The sequence below is a fragment of the Gymnoscopelus braueri genome, assembly GCF_963280865.1.
Source record: "Gymnoscopelus braueri genome assembly, chromosome: 20".
Classification (NCBI taxonomy): Eukaryota; Metazoa; Chordata; class Actinopteri; order Myctophiformes; family Myctophidae; genus Gymnoscopelus; species Gymnoscopelus braueri.
This window is the reverse complement of record NC_137622.1, coordinates 13,580,031-13,598,772: the sequence shown is the minus strand read 5'-3', so window position 1 is coordinate 13,598,772 and position 18,742 is coordinate 13,580,031. Positions and strand designations below refer to the sequence as shown.

The 18,742-nt window shown below is 40.4% G+C and overlaps 1 protein-coding gene across 4 annotated transcripts in view; it reads left to right on the top strand.

The window, feature by feature from the left end:
- The window catches only part of mctp2b (multiple C2 domains, transmembrane 2b), a 32,636-nt gene that overhangs the window by 129 nt on the left and 13,765 nt on the right, over positions 1–18,742 (top strand). For 3 of the 4 annotated variants that reach the window (XM_080416215.1, XM_080416213.1, XM_080416212.1), the window contains exons 1-5: positions 1–101; positions 9,326–9,579; positions 9,995–10,089; positions 10,624–10,855; positions 17,252–17,375. The exon at positions 1–101 is cut by the window's left edge and continues 129 nt beyond it. In XM_080416215.1, coding sequence (XP_080272341.1) covers positions 9,379–9,579; positions 9,995–10,089; positions 10,624–10,855; positions 17,252–17,375 — 652 coding nt within the window. In that variant the 5' untranslated portion in view covers positions 1–101; positions 9,326–9,378. The remainder of the gene's footprint in view (positions 102–9,325; positions 9,580–9,994; positions 10,090–10,623; positions 10,856–17,251; positions 17,376–18,742) is intronic. The other variant, XM_080416214.1, reaches the window with a different exon arrangement.

Below are 18,742 nucleotides of genomic sequence, written 5' to 3'. Positions count from 1 at the left end.
ACTTTATGTTATTTTAGGCAAAAAGATTTTTAACACGTGCATCACTTTTTAACAGGACGCACTTGCTTCCTTGGCTCTACTAGGAAACTCTACCGAAGCAGGTAAGACTTGATGATGTAGCGGTAGCCCTGGTCCAGTGCGTTGGTGAGTTCTCTCTAACGCTCTGCCAGGCGCGCTGCTCTGCTCATAGACCCACATTTACACTGCCGTGCGAGGTCTCCGTCCGTAGTAACGAATAAACACAACTACTTCGCTACTCACCGAAACAAAGGCAGTTTTGTGTTGTTGAAAGTCTATTCTCCAGGGTGGGAAACCTCTCAGGACGCCACTTCTCTGTCTAAAATTATGTCTGCCAGACGGAAATTATTTATTTTATTACACTGCGCCCTCTACAGATCTGGACGATATAAATTACCATTGACCATATCTGTAGGGGGCGCAGTGGAGTAAAATAAATAATTTCCGTCTGGCGGAAATATTTTATTTTCCGCCCAAAAAGTGTATTATACAGAGAAGGTGGGGTCCTGAGAGGCTTCCCACCCTGGAGAATAGACTTTCAACAACACAAAACTGCCTTTGTTTCGGTGAGTAGCGAAGTAGTTTTGTTTATTTTCTTTTAACTAAAGACGAAGACCTCGCACGGCAGTGGAATTTTCGGTCTATGAGCAGAGCAGCGCGCCTGGCAGTCACTAAAGCGCTGGACCAGGGCTAAAGTAAAGGAAACACCTGGACATCAGACGTACGGTGTCGCTGGCCGAAAAGAGTCGCTAGTGGCACGTGGATCAATTATTTTCTTATCGGCTAGCGAAGCCGACGTACAGAGTCGCCGAGTGTCGCCTTCGAGGAAACCGCGTTGAAATCCAGGAAATCAGTTGTTTCTCTGACAATTGACATAGTATAAAGTATGCAGGGTTTACTAAACAAACAGTGGAACAGACAAAAACAGATCTATAAGATGTTATACGAGTTGTACTGTACTGTAAGCCTACTGTACCTGCCATGGCAGATTTGCAAGACGTTTAAAACGTACTGTTATGCTCGGGTTGTGTGTGAGCCACACACAACGAGGTAGTTTAGGCAGTGGTGGAAAAAGTACTCACATTTTGTACTTAAGTAAAAGTATCGATACTGCAATGTAGAAACACTCGTTTACAAGTAAAACTCCGTAATTCAAAATTTACTTGAGTAAAAGTACAAAAGTATTGGTATCAAAATGTACTTAAAGTACCAAAAGTAGAAAGTAGGCTACTCGGTCTGTCTCTTTATGCAGAATGTCCATTTCACAAGTTTTCAAATGTATACAATTATTTTGAAAATAGCAGATCTACAAGCTCACAATGCCTACAATGACATGAGTAGAAGTAAAAGTATAGACATTTTGATATAATCCAGTAAAGTAAAAGTAGGCCTACCTCAAAATTGTACTTAAATACAGTACTAACTACAGTAAATGTACTTAGTTACTTTGCACCACTGTAAGAGTTGTACTGTAGGCCTACTGTCCTTGCCATGGCAGGTTTGTGAGAGCCAACTGTAGGAGGTAGGTTAGGTTATAGCTAGGCTATTATTTAATAATAGCCTAAGTAGTTACAGGCATGCCTCATCATGTATTGATAGGTTGATTGAATACTATATTAACAGTTTGCAAAAAGGTACAGTGGTACGATTATGCAAATGGTGCTAACAGGATAACACAACACTGCATTTCTTAAATTTGTGTTCTGTTGATCATTTTGAAAGGATATAGATAGATCAACGTGGTTCTCAAAACGGGGTCCAGGGACACTCAGGGTTCCCTGAGGGGGTTCCAAATGGAAACTGCCCAAGGACAGGTCATTTTGGTTCCATTTGTTGTACACTTTCAGAGTTGTGGGAGGATCCTTTATTAAAACATTTGAGAACCAGTGGGGTAGATGACACAATGGTTTCAAAATGTCAGAACTCTCTTGAGAATGACTTCATGCACGTTGCCCCTACATGTTGTGTAAGTACACTCTGTGAGTTCTGTCAACACTGATGATCTTATCTCGCCGGCAATACAGAGAGGGGAAATGTGTAGGAGTAGGCCTGTTTTGATCTGTTTCCCCTTATCTGTAAAGTAAAGGTTCTTTTTGAACGGGAGAGGCTGACAGGGAGACAGTAGGACAGCTGAGTGTATTATAATTGATTGATAGATTGATTGAAATGTTTATTTCGAATATGCAAGGAACAAAGCAATATATGTTTGAAAAGGAGGGAACAGAAGTAGCCTAGACCTTTAAGTGATTTGCTCCCACCCATTCTACATTATAAATAACAATAACAAGCTTCCCTGCTGTTTTATAACTATCTATAAACTAATGCATAATATATGTATTGTTAAATATTAGAGAATGCACTCGAGAGAAGTTTAGGATTTGTTACCACGCAAGAACAGTAGGCAAATACAGATTTCTGCCTGTATTTTACATGTCATTTGCAAGTTTACAATGCAAGAAGGGTGTGTACCCATAAAAATGATGTTGTGCAACATTCTTCACAATGAATGGTATTTATGACAAAGAAAACCTGACACATGTAGGCTACTGTGCAGTAGGCGTACTGTACACACATTTCAGGAGGAGAATGGGATGACATTGTGTTTTGGCGACACAATTGAAGAGGAAAGTGTATGCAATTGAGAATGACTAATGTCATGAATGCTTATGTTCTAGTCTGTTTGAATCCAATGAACACTCAGTGACAATATTGTTTTTCTGTCAGACGATGGCACTGGTCAACTAGCCTGGTAGATTTATAAACAACAAATTAGACTTTCTTCTGAGCACATACAGTAATGCTTGAACTGTGTTTGCAGGATGTGAAGAGACTATGCAGAGAGTAATGTGTGTCTCTGTGCTTCCCACTTCAATGTGAGCGGAATGCGTATGGAACTAACTAACCAATTTAGTTGATCATAGAAATAATCAATGTTAATAAAATACAAAATTGGAAAATGCAATACGTGGCTATTTTTCAGTATGCTATTTTCAGTATTGTTACGAGACACCATTGTATGATGAAGTGTAGTGTATGGCTTAGTTGGTTAATCAGGATTTATTTCACATAAATTTGTTTAATTTTCTATAATAAATACAGAACCTCTGCCTGTCTGACTTTCCCGGGCATAACTGGGGCACCACCATCATACCGCTTCACCTCAAATTTGGCGTGTTTGTCCCAGATGACCCGGCCGGTGTGCAGTGCAGAGTGGCAAGTCGATAGCCTGGCAGAGAGTGACTGCGTTTCAACTGCTGTCCGTACAACAGTGAAAAGCAGCCCCTGATTGGCCCGGTCATTTTCTGATTTCTCATACTCTCTGCCTATGGGCCGAAGTCCAGACTGATACCGTGGAAGAACGTGTGAGTGAATCCACTTCATCAGTGGCAATGCCAGGCTAGCAATTCGAGACTTATGTCTGTATCTGTCTGTCCGCATGTCTGCGTAGGATACCCACGAATCTTTGTGTGTTTGGGGGGGAGGGTGGCATTGGCCTCCCTGATTGGCCAACCGGACTAGTCGGCTTCATGGATTGGTGGAGCTTTGCGTCACGTTTGTGCTTCTGTGCCAATATAAGTGGTGCCGTGCACAGTAGATTCCATCTGTGTGTGCCCATGTACTGTACATCGTCAACATGATGTCAGCATTTCCTGACGTCATCAGAGGTCCGTGTGTCTCCATATTTAGGTCGTATGTTAGTACAACAGATTTGCATCAACGGGTGGGGCATCTGATTTGAACACACTTCTCAATTATATTCGATGAATCCAAAAAGTATAGTACAGTATCAATAGAATAATCACTGAGAAAATAATTGATAGTTGCAGCCCTGTCTGGTGCCTTGCATGGTTTCCTCCACTGTTGGTGTGTGAATGCGTGTGTGAATGGGTGAATGTAATACACATTGTAAAGCGAAAGAGATGACATATGGTGATCCCCAAGGTTCCATTCTAGCTATTCTAGTCTATTCTAGGTTCCATTCTAGGCCCTATACTTTTTAATCTCTACATGCTGGCATGCTGCTACTATAGGCAGTGTCATCAGGAGACACAAAATTGATTTCCATAGTTATGCTGATGCAATTATATATATCTGTATCTCCGAAGGATCTTAGCCTCATTGACACCTTAATAAACTGCATCTCTTATGTACATTTTTTTATGTCAGAACATTTTCTCCAGCTAAATAAAGACAAAAACGATTTTTGGGCGGTGAAACCGCCCCTATATGTGAGGTTTGGATATTTGCACACCAAATCCTGCGCTGTGATTGGCCACCAGTGTACCCCCCTAACCCTGCACCGTGATTGGCCAATCACAGTCTATTCAGGACTGTGATTGGCTAGGGAAACATGACACATGTGCATAGCCCTATAAATGGGACTATGCACTTAAAAAAAACACATTTATGTTTTTTTGGGCGGTGAAACCGCCCCTATAAGTGAGATTTGGAAAAATGTACATTTTCATGCGCTGTGATCTGGGCCCAGGAAATTTGTAGAATTATCCTGCGCTGTGATTGGCCAATCACAGCCTATTCAGGACTGTGATTGGCCAGTGTCACATGACGCATGTGCATAGCCCTATATAAGCAACCATAACTTGAAAAAAACCAAATATTGGTTTTTTTCAAGTTATGGTTTTGTCCATCATAAAGAGTGTTTCAATAAATGTATTTATCCTTTGTACATGATTGATCGACTCCATTCAGTATTGTGATTAGCTAGCAAGACACCGCCCACTTCACACAGGGTGTGATTTTTTAAGTGAATCACACATTGTCCATTCACACATTGTCCATTTAATGGAACTTCATTACAGTATTGTGATTAGCTAGCAACACACCGCCCACTTCACACTGGGTGTGATTTTTTTAATTATTGGGGATGAGGCTCATAGAGAACAAGTTTATGCTATGCTAAAAGCCTGTGCACCAAGGACAAGGTTAAAAACCTTGGTGTCATATTTGACAAGTATCCTTTCACTATCACTTGAGAAATAGTGTTAGAGTCCGCTGTTTTCAGTTTTCTCTCCCAGGCCGACACAGAAAGGCTAATGCATGCTTTTATCACTAGCAGGATAGACTATTATTATGCTCTCCTATAAGGTGTGCCGAAAAAAGAAGTTGTCCGTTTACAACTTGTCCAGACCCAGTAGCACGCGTACTGACTAAGACCAGACGGAGAGCACACATCACACCCATTTTAATGTCCCTCCACTGTTTGCCTATTAGTTTTACAATAGCTTTTTAAGGTCCTTTTATTGTTTTTTAAATCACTAAATGGAAATGCACCTGCGTATTTATCTGCAATGCTCTCTGGGTATGTGCCTGGTAGAGCTCTCAGGTCCTCTTAGATGCTAGAAATTAAAAGGCACGGAGAAGCAGCCTTCAGCAAACTTTTGGATCTCTGAATCCATGGACAGTTCTAAAATAAATCTTAAGACACACCTTTTCAGCATTGCGTTTACCTAGGTTTTAGCATTACTCAATTCTGTTTTCCTTTTTTTTTTATTATTATTTTTTTATCATTGATTGTCCTTTTCCCTTTCATTAATGTTTAAAAAATGTTTTTCTTATTTTGATTCGTGAAGCGCATTGGGTGGCACTTGCTGTATGAAATGTGCTCCGTAGATAAAGGTGCTATATAAATGAACCATAAATTTTTTACATTTACCTTAACTAACTGATCAGATCAGTCAGAGTCTATCAACTAAAGGTCCCCAGTATGGCAGTCTACTATGGGACCAGACTGTCTATTTTTCAAACCATACTCTACATATGCAACATATCAGAAAGTTCTGTTCATCTCTAGGGGAGACTGGGTGTGCTGGGAGCAGTAATTTGGCAACCGCACAGAGGGAAGGGCTTTGTTCTCTTATCTGACCATTATGTAAGGCGTGCCTGGACTCTCCTGGACTCTGTAGATTTCTCCAAAGAATTCAGTTCAACTCAAAACATCAGTCGGCTTCTCTCTAATGAAAATCTACTGGGCCAGTTGTTTCTCCATTTGTGGATTGAGGGTCTGGTCAGACTGGTTACAGAAGCCTGGGAACTCAAAAGCGGCCCTCATTTGTAAAAGCAATGGACATTGACAAATTTCCTGCAGCTCAACTCAAACAAAACGGAAATTGTCCTCTTTGGCTCTCCAAATGCCACCAACCCTTTAAAAGACAGCCTAGCTAGCCTGGCCATGAATGTTACCCCAGTGTCCAAAAACCTTAGGGTTTTCATCGACTCCGACCTTAGTTTTAACATCCAAATTAAAAGAGTCGTTCAAACATGTTTCTATAAGCTAAGAAACATAGCTGATAGAAACATGTTTTTTAACAGTTCCCGACTTACAAAGGGTAATTCATGCATTCATCCCATCACGCTTAGATTATTGTAATACACTTTACACCGGCCTAACCCAGAAATCCATTTCCCTCCTGCAATTAGTCCAGAATGCTGCCGCCAGGCTTCTGACTAACACCAGGAAACGGGACCACATCACCCCAGTCCTGGCTACTCTTCACTGGCTTCCAGTTGCTTTTAGAATTGAATTGATTAAAATCCTTTTTATTAACTTAAGGCGCTGAAGGGTCTTGCACCCCAATATCTTGTTGACCTTCTGGCCCCCTGGTCCTCAGATGGGGCTCTTTTAGAGGTCCCCAGAATAATTCACCTTGTACCCAAGAGTATTCGACAAGCGGACACTATCACATCCTTTAAATCACTTCTTAAAACATATTCGTTCAGAAAAATGCTGTAAATGCTGTAAATCACCCCATAAAGCCTAATCCCCCTCTTTTCTTGTTGAATTTTTGTTGTTTTTTTTGTTTGAAGTTTTAGCCGTTAGATCCCTAAAGTTGCTATTTTGTGCATCTGTTTAAATTTTGTTTGTTGCTTTGTTTTAACGTGTAAATGTTTTGTGCAGCACTTTGTGACTTCTGTTTAGAAATATATTATATGCTTTAATATATAAATAAAGTTATTATTATTATTAGGGGCAGCGGTGGCTCAGGAGCCAGAGGTAGAATGGCAACTTGCGAAACGCGAGGTTCCCGGGTTGATCGAAGTGTCAAAAGTGTCCTTAACTCCGTGAGCAAGACACTGAACCCCTAACTGCCCCCGATAAGCAGGCTGATTGATGCCTTGTATGGTTTTCTCTGCCGTTGGTGTGTGAATGGGTAAAGTTCAAGCTTTTTTCCCCACACTACGCCTATATTGACATGCCCAAAGACGTCATAAGCAGAAAAGGCTGTAAACCTTTGGATGAAATGTAGTGTATTGTAACAAGTATAAAGTAGCATAAAATGGTAAATATTCTTACTTTCCACCACTGCATCAATGGTACAGTACTTTTAAATTCTATTAGCTTACAAGCACTGTTAAAGATGCAGATGAGCAATATAAAAAATGCATAAAAGTTATATAATCTAAGACAAAACAAGCATGCACAAGTCTGGCTTTGGTCCTTTTCAGTGATGAGTGTATGGGTTTGTGTGTGTGTGTGTGTGTGTGTGTGTGTGTGTGTGTGTGTGTGTGTGTGTGTGTGTGTGTGTGTGTGTGTGTGTGTGTGTGTGTGTGTGTGTGTGTGTGTGTGTGTGTGTGTGTGTGTGTGTGTGTGTGTGTGTGTGTGTGTGTGTGTGTGTGTGTGTGTGTGTGTGTGCCCATCACACACTTGCTTCACATTATGAGAAGCAGGGTGTAGCTGTAAAGGAGGATGCATGCTCTACTTCCCTAAACAAATAAAAATGTTTAACAAAGGCTGTAGTGCTGTAAGTATACAGGGTGGCATTATATTGTTACAATACGGTATGCTTTATTGATAAGCATTGGTTTTCCTTTGCATTAGTTTCTCTGTAATGAATGTGGGGAGAAGAAATATTCATATATATATAAACCAAAACACGCTTGTTGATTTTTCAGCAATGTTAATGTCACATCAGTTAATACTGTCTAGGGGTAGTGACCGCAACACATAACGGAAAAAGGCATGGTGGTGTATCAACAGTCTAGAGACTAGAGTTGTGTGTAGTGTTATGTGTATAAATTGCTCTCAGACAGCACTTATCTTTTGATTGATTTAATACTTTATTAACAGTTTCCAAAAAAAAGCACAGAAAGTACAGTTTAATTCAAATACAATGCTAAAAGTATTGAACCCTAGAAAGCACTATGGCTTGTTTCCATTGGGGTCCTGTGTATTAAATTCATTGAAACATTTAATGACGGACAAATATACAATAGTGTGCAAAAACATCATAGCCTATAAATGAGTAGTAATCAAAAAGAAAAATATATACAGTAAACAGTTTGTGGCGGGGGGGGGGGGGGGCATTCCTGGTGATAGGCTTGAATTAGTTTTACAAAGGCCTGTTCCGAATTGCAGCCACCTGTAAGTGCTCTTTTAGAGCGGTTTTGAAGGAGAGTAAGGATTCACACTTTTGTATGGCTGTTGGTAGGGCATTCCACATTTTTGTGGCATCGCAGAAGAACAAATTTAACCCCTTGTTTGAGCCAAATCTGGGTTGAACGTGAGTAACAGTAACTCTCTGTCTTCCGGAACTGTCTGTGATGATGTATGTAGCCTTTTGACAAACTGACATCTTGACAAGTTGATATGTCAGATACAGTGGCCATCTTTCCTTAACAACTTTAACCCTTAGCCTCCCTATTCTGGGGGGAACATTCGCCAAACATAGTCGATCTACTACAATCTGGCATCGCGTCATGTTGCGACACGTTGTGAGCTTGTAGCTTGTAGTTAAGCCTGTAGTTATTATTCATAATATATTTTGTACGTTTGTGCTGTAAAGATGTACATGCATCTGACTCACTATGTCTTTCCACAATATTTACATTTGACCGATATCCGATTACCGACTAAATGCATGGTCAAATTGACTGATACTGATATTGCAATGCAAGTTTCCTCTAGAGTTTACCTTACACCTATTATATAGCTGTGATTGCAGATGCAGACTTCTAAAAAGCAGTGCATTCTTATTACCTGATTTATTATGCCTAATGATGCACGTTAATTCAAAGTCATTTATTACTTAATTACTTCAGTATTTTTACTTCACATTTTTCCAACTTGTTGACCCTTTTGAAAGCTTCCCCAGAAAACACTGATAGAATCTGCAGCCTTCATCATATCACAAAAAGCATTCAAACGACTAACTTTTTTGTTTGTTTGTTGGCTAAAACAGATATATTATTCTGATATCGGTTCAATACCGATATTGCATTTTTAAGGCCGATATTGCCGATACCGACAAGATGACTAATTGTGCATCCCTACTTTCCACGTCTTCTCTAGCTGTTAGTGATGACCAGGCAGTAGCAGACAGAGCCCCCCCCCCCCCAGACACCATGGACCCCAAGAAGCCTGGGCGTCTGGCCCAGCTCCGCCAGCGAGCCCGGCCGCTCCTGAGCAGCCTCCGCAAGGGGAAATTGAACCCCTACAAGCATGGTGTCCGCCCTGAGTACGAGGTGGACCAGCGAACGCTCAGCTCCTCCGCCCCCGATGTGAGATATGCCAGTCCACAAAACCCGCCGCTGTCTCAGGCCAAGGTTATTATTTGTTTTTCACTTTCATCTTTTAAAGCTGTTTGCTAGTTTAATTTTTTTGTTTTGTTTTGATTAGTTTTACTGTTATTTTTATTTATTTTTATTGTAATATTGCAAAACAAATCAAAACATTTGCCAATCTACAAATGCACTGAGAGGTTGTAGATTGGCTATTTTCACTATTTAAAAAAACAAACTGCCGCAGCTAAAATATTTGAAGATTTCATGTCCGCCTAAAATATTAGGCTTAGCCTATGAAATATTGACATGGACTAAAAACTAAAGGACATTTTCTTTATGATTTTAGATAGTTTTAGTTAGTTTTGAAACACACAATACAGTTTCAGGTAGTTAACGTTTCTTTGTGAAGCCTTGTTTTTCAGTATTTCGTTAGTTAACAATAATAACCTTGTCTCAGGCACACATCACCACCACTGCATCCCCGCTCAGCAGGCCTCATCTGGGGCACGGCAGCAGCGACAGCAACCTGGGTGCCTCTGGAGATGGAAGGAGGTAGGCCTGCAACTAGCCGTTATTTCCTTAGCGTTTACTCTATCAATTACTCTTTTTTATTAATCAAATAATCTTGAAGCATATTTTTGCATTTTTTTCTTTATTATCAATTACTGTGAAGTTCATTGTCTGATTAACCACTTTAAAAATGCTGAGCTTTTAGGCAATTTTTGTTACTTTTGAAAATAAATAAATATGTTTAAAATTCTTCACCCAAAATCAATTATTTTATTAAAATCAATAATTTAATTAAAATCAATGTTTTTTTAAATAACCAATAAATGGATTAACCCATTAAAACCGGGACATCATCCATGTCATTTTAGATTTTAGCGTTGGCTATTCAAACATAGCAGATATACAAGCTCACGGCTCGTCACTTAGTGCCACACTGTGAGCTTGTACAACTGCTATTTCTTTACATTTTTGAAAAATCTTGAAAGTGTAAGTGTGACAACTGCTGATTTCGAAGGCGTTTGTAGAATCGACCTCAGGTCTTAATGGGTTAATTGGATGAACTGTTTGTGCTCCTAGAAGGAAGCCACACAGCCATGTGGACAGTGCAGACGGTGGCTCCTCCTCCCAGGAGTCAGCTTGCAGCAGCGGCGGTGAGGAGCAGATGGAGGAGTTTTATGCCGAGGAGGAGCAGGAGGAGGAGGACGACGGGGACAAGTGGCACAGCTACAGCACCGGCACGGAGGCGCAGCAGGAGGTCCCGTCCAGCAGAGACCCTCCCAACATGGAGGTGTCCCATCACACATCACAGGTAAGGAGGAGGAGGCCTTGTCATGTATGTTGATGTTTTATACATTCAAAACATTGCATGTTCTTGCCGTTAAAATGTACAGTGTTAACTTTGTTTACTTATGGCTGTTTGCTGAGTTTGGATGGGTGTGTGTGTGTGTGTGTGTGTGTGTGTGCGTGTGCGTGTGCGTGTGTGTGTGTGTGTGTGTGTGTGTGTGTGTGTGTGTGTGTGTGTGTGTGTGTGTGTGTGCGCGTGCGTGTGTGCGTGACATTAACATTTTAAGAGGTAGAATAAGCTCATTTATTTCATTTTAATTCATCTTTATTCTTACCTCTCTACTCTTACCTGTACCTTATCCAGTGTTTCATGCTTACTGCTGTTGCTGCTACGACGCCTGACGTCCCCACAGGGATCAAAATCTTAACTTTAGAACAAAAAAACAGGGTCATCCAGTAATACAGCTGTCAAAGGTCGCATCCTTTTCAATTAGACTGTGTGTCTGATCGGCTCTGCATGTGCATAGCGCTGAGTTTGGGTTTGGTCAAAGGTCTATTGTGTTGGCCTAACCTGCGTTTCCCAAATAATGGGCCGGGGCCCATTCTTGGGTCATACAACCATTTGCATGGGTAGTAATATATTATTTCAATAGATTTTCATGAATAAAAATAAATACATAAATAGATAAAACCATGAATTAAAAATAAAAGCTCAAAACGTGTCACAAAAGCGTTAGGGGTAAGCTTAGGGGTGAGACCATCCAGTCACACCACCACGTTGTTGGCTCTTGCTGAATCTAAAGTATTTACCTAGTGTGGTGGTGCATGTACGCTCGTGTCCGTTTTCTCCTTTTTTTGTATTTTGTCTTTATGAAACAGACAATAGGAAAGCTGAGAAGGCCTGTGGGGCAGACAGACAGTAGGAGAGCAGACAGGGAGTCAATGGAGATGAGATATAGGGAGGGATTTGATCCTAGGACAGCCGGTCCAGTTGAGAAAACTGTTAGGATTTAGAAGGCCTCTGGTTTAAATACAGTTTTCAAGAATGTTCACCTACTTACAAGGCATCTAGCATTGCACTTACAGTAGCTGGATATTCTTGCAATTGAAAGCCATACTACACAGTGTATGAGACACCTAGGTTAATCAGTCACTATAAGGCAACAGTAATGATAATCTCCCAGCAAGCCAGTGAGTCAGTCTAAGCATGGGCTATTATCAAAGATAAATATTTGCAGTAGCATCCTTTGTCAATAGCCAATTGTATTTGGTACAATGTGGAGAGCAGTATGTTTATTTCTCTATATAAATTCCATCCATTTATCTCCATTAGAGTTTTGATAGAGCCACTGGTGTCACGTTACCATGAATGTGTATCTAAGAGAGAACACCTGTTCATCACTGTAAATTAGTGCTGCAACTATCCAGTATTTTCTAAGCAATTATTCTATCGATTCATTGAATAATCGAGAAGCGTATTTTTCATGTTTTGAAATGTTAGCATTTTTTTCTAAAGATGTAATCAATTAATTTGATTAATTGTTGCACCCAAATTAAGTTGCATTATAAGTTTAGGGTTAGGACTCAGAAATGCTACTTCTCTTATGATCCTGTCATTTAGAACCACTATTCATCCTTAATTAATTAATTAATACATGCTATTATGTGAAGTTAAGTCCACACTAATGCAACTCCTTGCAACTTCTTGCAACATGCAACGACTTTGCAACCATTATCACCAATGGCAGTTGCAAGGAGTTGCATTGGTGTGGACTAGCCTTAAAACTTCTTTGTTGCAAGGTGTTGTGACTAGTTGCATTGGTGCGGTCTGGCCTTTTTAGACTGTAGATTGTAAATTGGCCTACATTTGTTAAAGTCAGTTTGTGAGTCCAAAGCACCTACAGTACACACCCACAATTAAGAGGGAGAGCAATACAAAATCAGCATCTACAGTATGTAGATAATTTAACTGTCAGAAGATATATGTCTATATATCTATATATCTATATATCTTAGATCATGAACTACACAATGCAAACCTCTACCAAAGTCTCCTATTGCTTTGAATAGACACCAAATTGGTTAGCTGCTTGATATGTCACACATCGCTCACATAGTGGTGCACATGTGTGTAAACCTCAAGTGTATCTGTCTGAACAACTAGCTCGCAGGCTACGCATTATAAATAAAATAGGGGAAATGTTAAAGCCAACATTGACCTACAGTAAAAACGTTCTTGTTTGTAAATCTTTCCTGGAGGCATTGAATATCCTTGGTTACACCAGCATTTGATTATTTAGCTTAGCTCTCATGAGTGCTTATTACCCTGGGAATTTCAAAGGATATATTGTCATCTTGTTTTAAAAAATAACCTAAAAAAATATATTTTAAGATTTACTTTGAAGTAAGTTGGACTTAAATCACGGAAATCTGGACTTCTGGCTTGACTTGGACTCATCTACTGAGACATGACCACTGTGACTTCTTTAACCACATTGTGACTCGAAGTGAGCTTGTAGATCGGCTATTTTCAGTTAAGAGATGGGAAAAAGTAGGGGAACAAGTCAAGACCCCGATCATTGAAGTATAAAGTACGTTTAGTGTTTAATAGGTTTATGGATTCATGTTACGTTACTGACTTTGACCCAGAATCATCCCAATACCCCCAATTACAGTACAAATGTAGTCGTAGAAAACTGGATTTTGAATAAAGGGAAAAGCTAACTAGGAGCTTCTGATATAGTCTAAAAATCATGACTGAAATAATTATTGTAATAGTTTTCTTTATAGTTATTCTATTTATAGTGGCTCATAGGAATAGACTACGTGACAACCAAGAATAGTTTGGTGACCACTGGAGAGACGGTTGACAGCCGGAATGTAGACGGCATCCGGGAGCAGTATGGGTTAGCGCCCCAGCCTGTGTCTTCCGCGAAGCCCAACAAATCCACGGTGAGGCCTTTAGGAGGGCCATTCAAGAAAGCCGCAAGTGGAGCGTGCAGTACCACCACGGCCCAAGAAACCATCACGCCGGAAGGAAATGTTTGGAACGGGGGGAGTCTGGTGCAACACTCAGGTCCTGGACCTGGTGAGACCACCCACAGAGCCTAGTCCCTCCACGTGCCAGAGCCTCTCCTCTCCCCAGTCCCGGCAGAGTAGTTCCGGAGAAGCGGATTGAGTGGCCCTGTCTTTCCCTAAGAGGACTGACCGTGGGTAGCTACTGGGACGTAAGTCGGGGCTTGATCAACCAAAATGTAAGGGAGCTGCCCTATTATCATCATCATCATTATTCTCCTGGTTCAAAGTAGTGCATTATGCTAAAGTAGCAGTCTTTTCTTGTTAATTTGCCTCAAATGTGACATATTTCCAAACAGCACTTTTTCTGAACAACGGTTTAGCCAAATCATGCTAGAGAGATCGAAAGAGGAAGACATCATTAGACTTTTTTCAAAAGTTCCTCATATTTGTAACTCAAAACTGTACATCTTTATCAAGATAACACCCACACTGACAGCTATTTGCAGTTGAGGCGGGGATGCTGGGAAGGTGTGTGTGTGTGTGTGTGTTTGTGTGTGTGGTGTGTGTGTGTGTGTGTGTGTGTGTGTGTGTGTGTGTGTGCGTGTGCGTGTGCGTGTGCGTGTGTGTGTGTGTGTGTGTGTGTGTGTGTGTGTGTGTGTGTGTGTGCGTTTCTGAATGTGCTCCAAAAATGTAAATGAATTTAAAATGAATAATGTTTATTTAAAGTCTGTAAATATTTCACTAGAAGCACAATCAAGAATATTTAATTAGTAGGCAAAAGGAGGAAGAGAGCGAGCGAGCATGGAAGTTTGTGTGTGTGTGTGTGTGTGTGTGTGTGTGTGTGTGTGTGTGTGTGTGTGTGTGTGTGTGTGTGTGTGTGTGTGTGTGTGTGTGTGTGTGTGTGTGTGTGTGTGTGTGTGTGTGTGTGTGTGTGTGTGTGTGTGTGTGTTCATGCCTGTGTGCATCTGGGCAGACTGATTATGCTGTCTCTGCACAGCAGGCAAGACTCCTCCCTTTTACCCCATTAACATAAGTAGCTCTATCAAAGTTTAATGAACTTTCATATAACAGCAGCAAAAAGTTAATCTATGTAAGGAAACATATTTTACTCTGTCGATACAACATGGAACAGGGGCCATCAACAGTCCTGGGGACGGTGGATATCAGAGTAAGTCGTAATATTACTTCTAGAAAATGTACCTACCGTATATTAAAAGCCATAACCCTTATATAGTTGTTTTTGCTCTTTTATTTAGCCTATTATAGGCGTCTGAATGCGTGTACATGTATGTTAGATCAGTGCGAATATGTTGTTAGATCACAGAGTCGTGAAGGAGGGGGTCGTGAGAATTGGCCAAGTCTCTTTGGGGGGTCGCCAGGCAAAATGATTGAGAACCACTGTAGTAGATGTCACTTTATCAAATAAGGTTTCAGATCAAAGCCTTTTGTTTAAAAAACTAAAATTAAACTTACTTGGAGTTTAAATCTGGAAAACAAAGCGATCATTTCCCCCTTGATTATAGATTTAATGGCGACCAGCGACATATGTTGGATTAATCCAACAGGATAAAGTTCATGTCAATATCGTGGCTTTTGACAGAGTAAATGCAGTTCAGATATCACTACTAGCAGCACACCTCGGCACATCATAGCAGTGTGAATGAATGAAATTCTTGTAGAATTAATTAGTTAATTCAATCTGAGAACTGCCGACTGTCGCTCTGAAAAACAGAATGAGCATGTACTAATGTAATATTGCTCGTCGGAAAAAAGGTAGAATGACTCTTGACGAATAACCAAACTTACATACAATGCAGTATTTAATCAGGAGTAAAAAGACTGCTACCGCTGTTTAGAAAAATATCGGGCTGGCATGGACTTTGGACTTGATAAAAGGTTGTTCCAGGTTGGTCTTTGTTATAAATGTGTCTGGCTTGGGCCTTGTCGGGTTCAACCTTTCAGACCCGAAGATCTACTGTGTTCACTAGTTGTCTCTGTTGAAGTTTGTCATATTCTGTATTCTGTACGGCTAACTATTAACTTATATAATGAACCTATATAATACTGTTAAAAAGCAGAAGTGACCCAGTAACTTTAAGGTTTAATTAGCTTCCGTCGTACAGTCTGGAGCACGGAAGCTCTGAAAATGATCAAGCGATAAAGCGGATGTGAAGCACCACTTTCGTTTCGTCTTTTCAGTCACGTAAATGTATCCTTATATAAATAAAAATCATCTAAGCATATATAGCTCCCTGCTATATATATCCCAGAAATGGAAATACAAAAAATTAAATGTAAAGATATTTTAAAATATGTCTTTGTGAACGGAAATGACAAACAGATGACAGCTTCCTGGGTTCCTGCCTCGGATTTCGGGAGGTGTAGTTCCAGACTCTATATAGCATTCTGAGATTGTGGAATAGTTGTCTGGCTACGCGAGACTATGGAAGTGCTGAAACTGAGAAAAATTACATCATAGTGTTTATGTTGCTAAAGGAAATAATTTCCCAGTAGTCATAGCCTGTTATCTTTGAACACCCATTAAAAGTTGTTTGCCGTAGTAGGGCTGTGCAGGTGCGCTTACTTTGTTACTTTACTTACCTTGTGGGAGTGCTGTGTTGGAATCATGTCACCTTTGTTGATCCATGATCCTAGTTGATTTATTAGTTCCTGGTTTGGATTAATTATTTGGAAACAGAAAAAATAAAAACAATAACCGAACTAAACTGTGCACGCAGTGCAGTAATTTTGCCACAATTCACTTTTTTCACTTGAGTGAAATAGTGTGTAAAATGTTCTAGTAATGAGCCTTTAGCAGCCTCTAGTATTTACAAGTTGAGAATTCAAAACATAATGAAGCTTCATGAGCCACAAAGTGCACAGTGTTTCACAGTATCTATCTGGGACAGCAGTGATAGTGAGATTACCTACTGTAGGCCTACTGTATTGTCAACTACAGAAGATGAGGTAGATTAGAATGCTAAATTATTTACTTGCATATGGATTGGTATCTATGTCATTCCCAGTTTGGATAATTCTGAAACCTTTCAAAATGATTCCCCATTTCAAGGTTCTTCAAAATGAACCCTGATACAGTAGATGCAATGTGACGGCTGGCTTGTTACACTATACTATGTCATAACACTAAACAACACTTATGCCACAACACTTTTAAATTAATATTATTTTCGCTGCGACACATTCAGTTTTCAGTGCACGGCACAGCATGCAACCCATTTCCCCATGGACTACCTGTAATTATGCTATAACGGTGACCTGCAGTATATCATTTAATTTAATAATGGTTGTCATACATATCGATTCGGGGGTCCTTGACCTGAAAATGTTTGAAAACCACTGCAATAGATCTATCTACTTATTAGTTAATGTGTTACTTTTACAGTGTGAAACGGGAGGAGAGACTCTGAGCGTGTCGAAGAAGGAGGAAGTGAAGGACACTCCCAGGTCCTACCTCCTCAACATCACCTTGAAGGAAGGCAGAAATCTTGTCATCAGAGACCGCTGTGGTAAGGGGGTCCTTACTGTTGTAGATTGGCTATTTAAGGTGCCTGACACCCGCAAGCAACTAAGTATAAATCAGTCTTACAATAATACTGCTATGACTACTGCTGTCACTACTATTAATATACAGGGGTTGACACTAAGGTCTCAATAGCACTTGTCCATCGGGCAAATATCTTTTTACTTGCCAAAAAAATGCTATTTTTGTGCAACACTGAGATCAACTGATTTATATGAGTATAAAAAACAAGAAAATCCTGCTTCTCAATTATAGAGCACAGAAGTCTGACGTAATTTACACATCCTACCTGGTTCGCGGTTTTCCACCCCCGTTCTGAATTCCCATAGACGTGTTTAATATCGTGTCAAATAAGAACTGTTCCAAAAATAAACAAATGATCCCGGCGGTTTGAGTCTTATGGATATGAAGCATGAACTGACGGTGAGAAAACGATAATGTCACTTCCGCCGAATTAGTTAAATTTTCGCCAGAAACAGACTGTATCAAATATAAGTGACTGACTATCATAAACGATACAGAACCTCCTCCCTGACAATATCGCAGAGACAGTTTGTTTATTTTTGGACCACAATTCTTATATGAGACGATTCTAAGATGACCCAATGTTATTCTCCATAGAGAAATTAATTTACGAACCAGGAGATGAACGAGTGACGTCAGGACTTCTGTACTCTATTCAATTAACCGCAAAAGTAATCAAAAAAAATATATATATCGATAGTTGCAGCCCTAAATGTGACATATTTCCAAACAGCTTATGCTGTTTTCTGGTCTTTCTGGAAAAAAATGCTAATGAGAGATGGATGGCATCTTGAGCAAGTTAACACCTGCAAACTGTGACAGACTGTGGCTACACACACACACACACACACACACACACACACACACACACACACACACACACACACACACACACACACACACACACACACACACACACACACACACACACACACACACACACACACACACACACAGTATATACAAGACACACAGAGTATATTCAAGACAAGTAAGTGAGTCTCTCAACAGTTATCCTTAACAGGCATGTGTCTTGGTTCTGTAGTGCAGTGGTTCGGGGTCTGGGGACCCCCAGGGGTGCTCGGGGGGGTTCCAGGGGTCCCCAGCTAAAATATTGATAGTTAGGAACCAAATGTACCCTTAAAAGGCTAGTCCACACCAATGAATGCAACTCCTTGCAACATGCAACTACTTGCAACCATTATCCCCAATGGCAGTTGCAAGGAGTTGCATTGGTGTGCAGTGGACTGGCCTTAAAACTGTTTTGTTGCAAGAAGTTGCGACTTGTTGCATTGGTGTGGTCTGGCCTTTTAACAGGTCTACAACTCC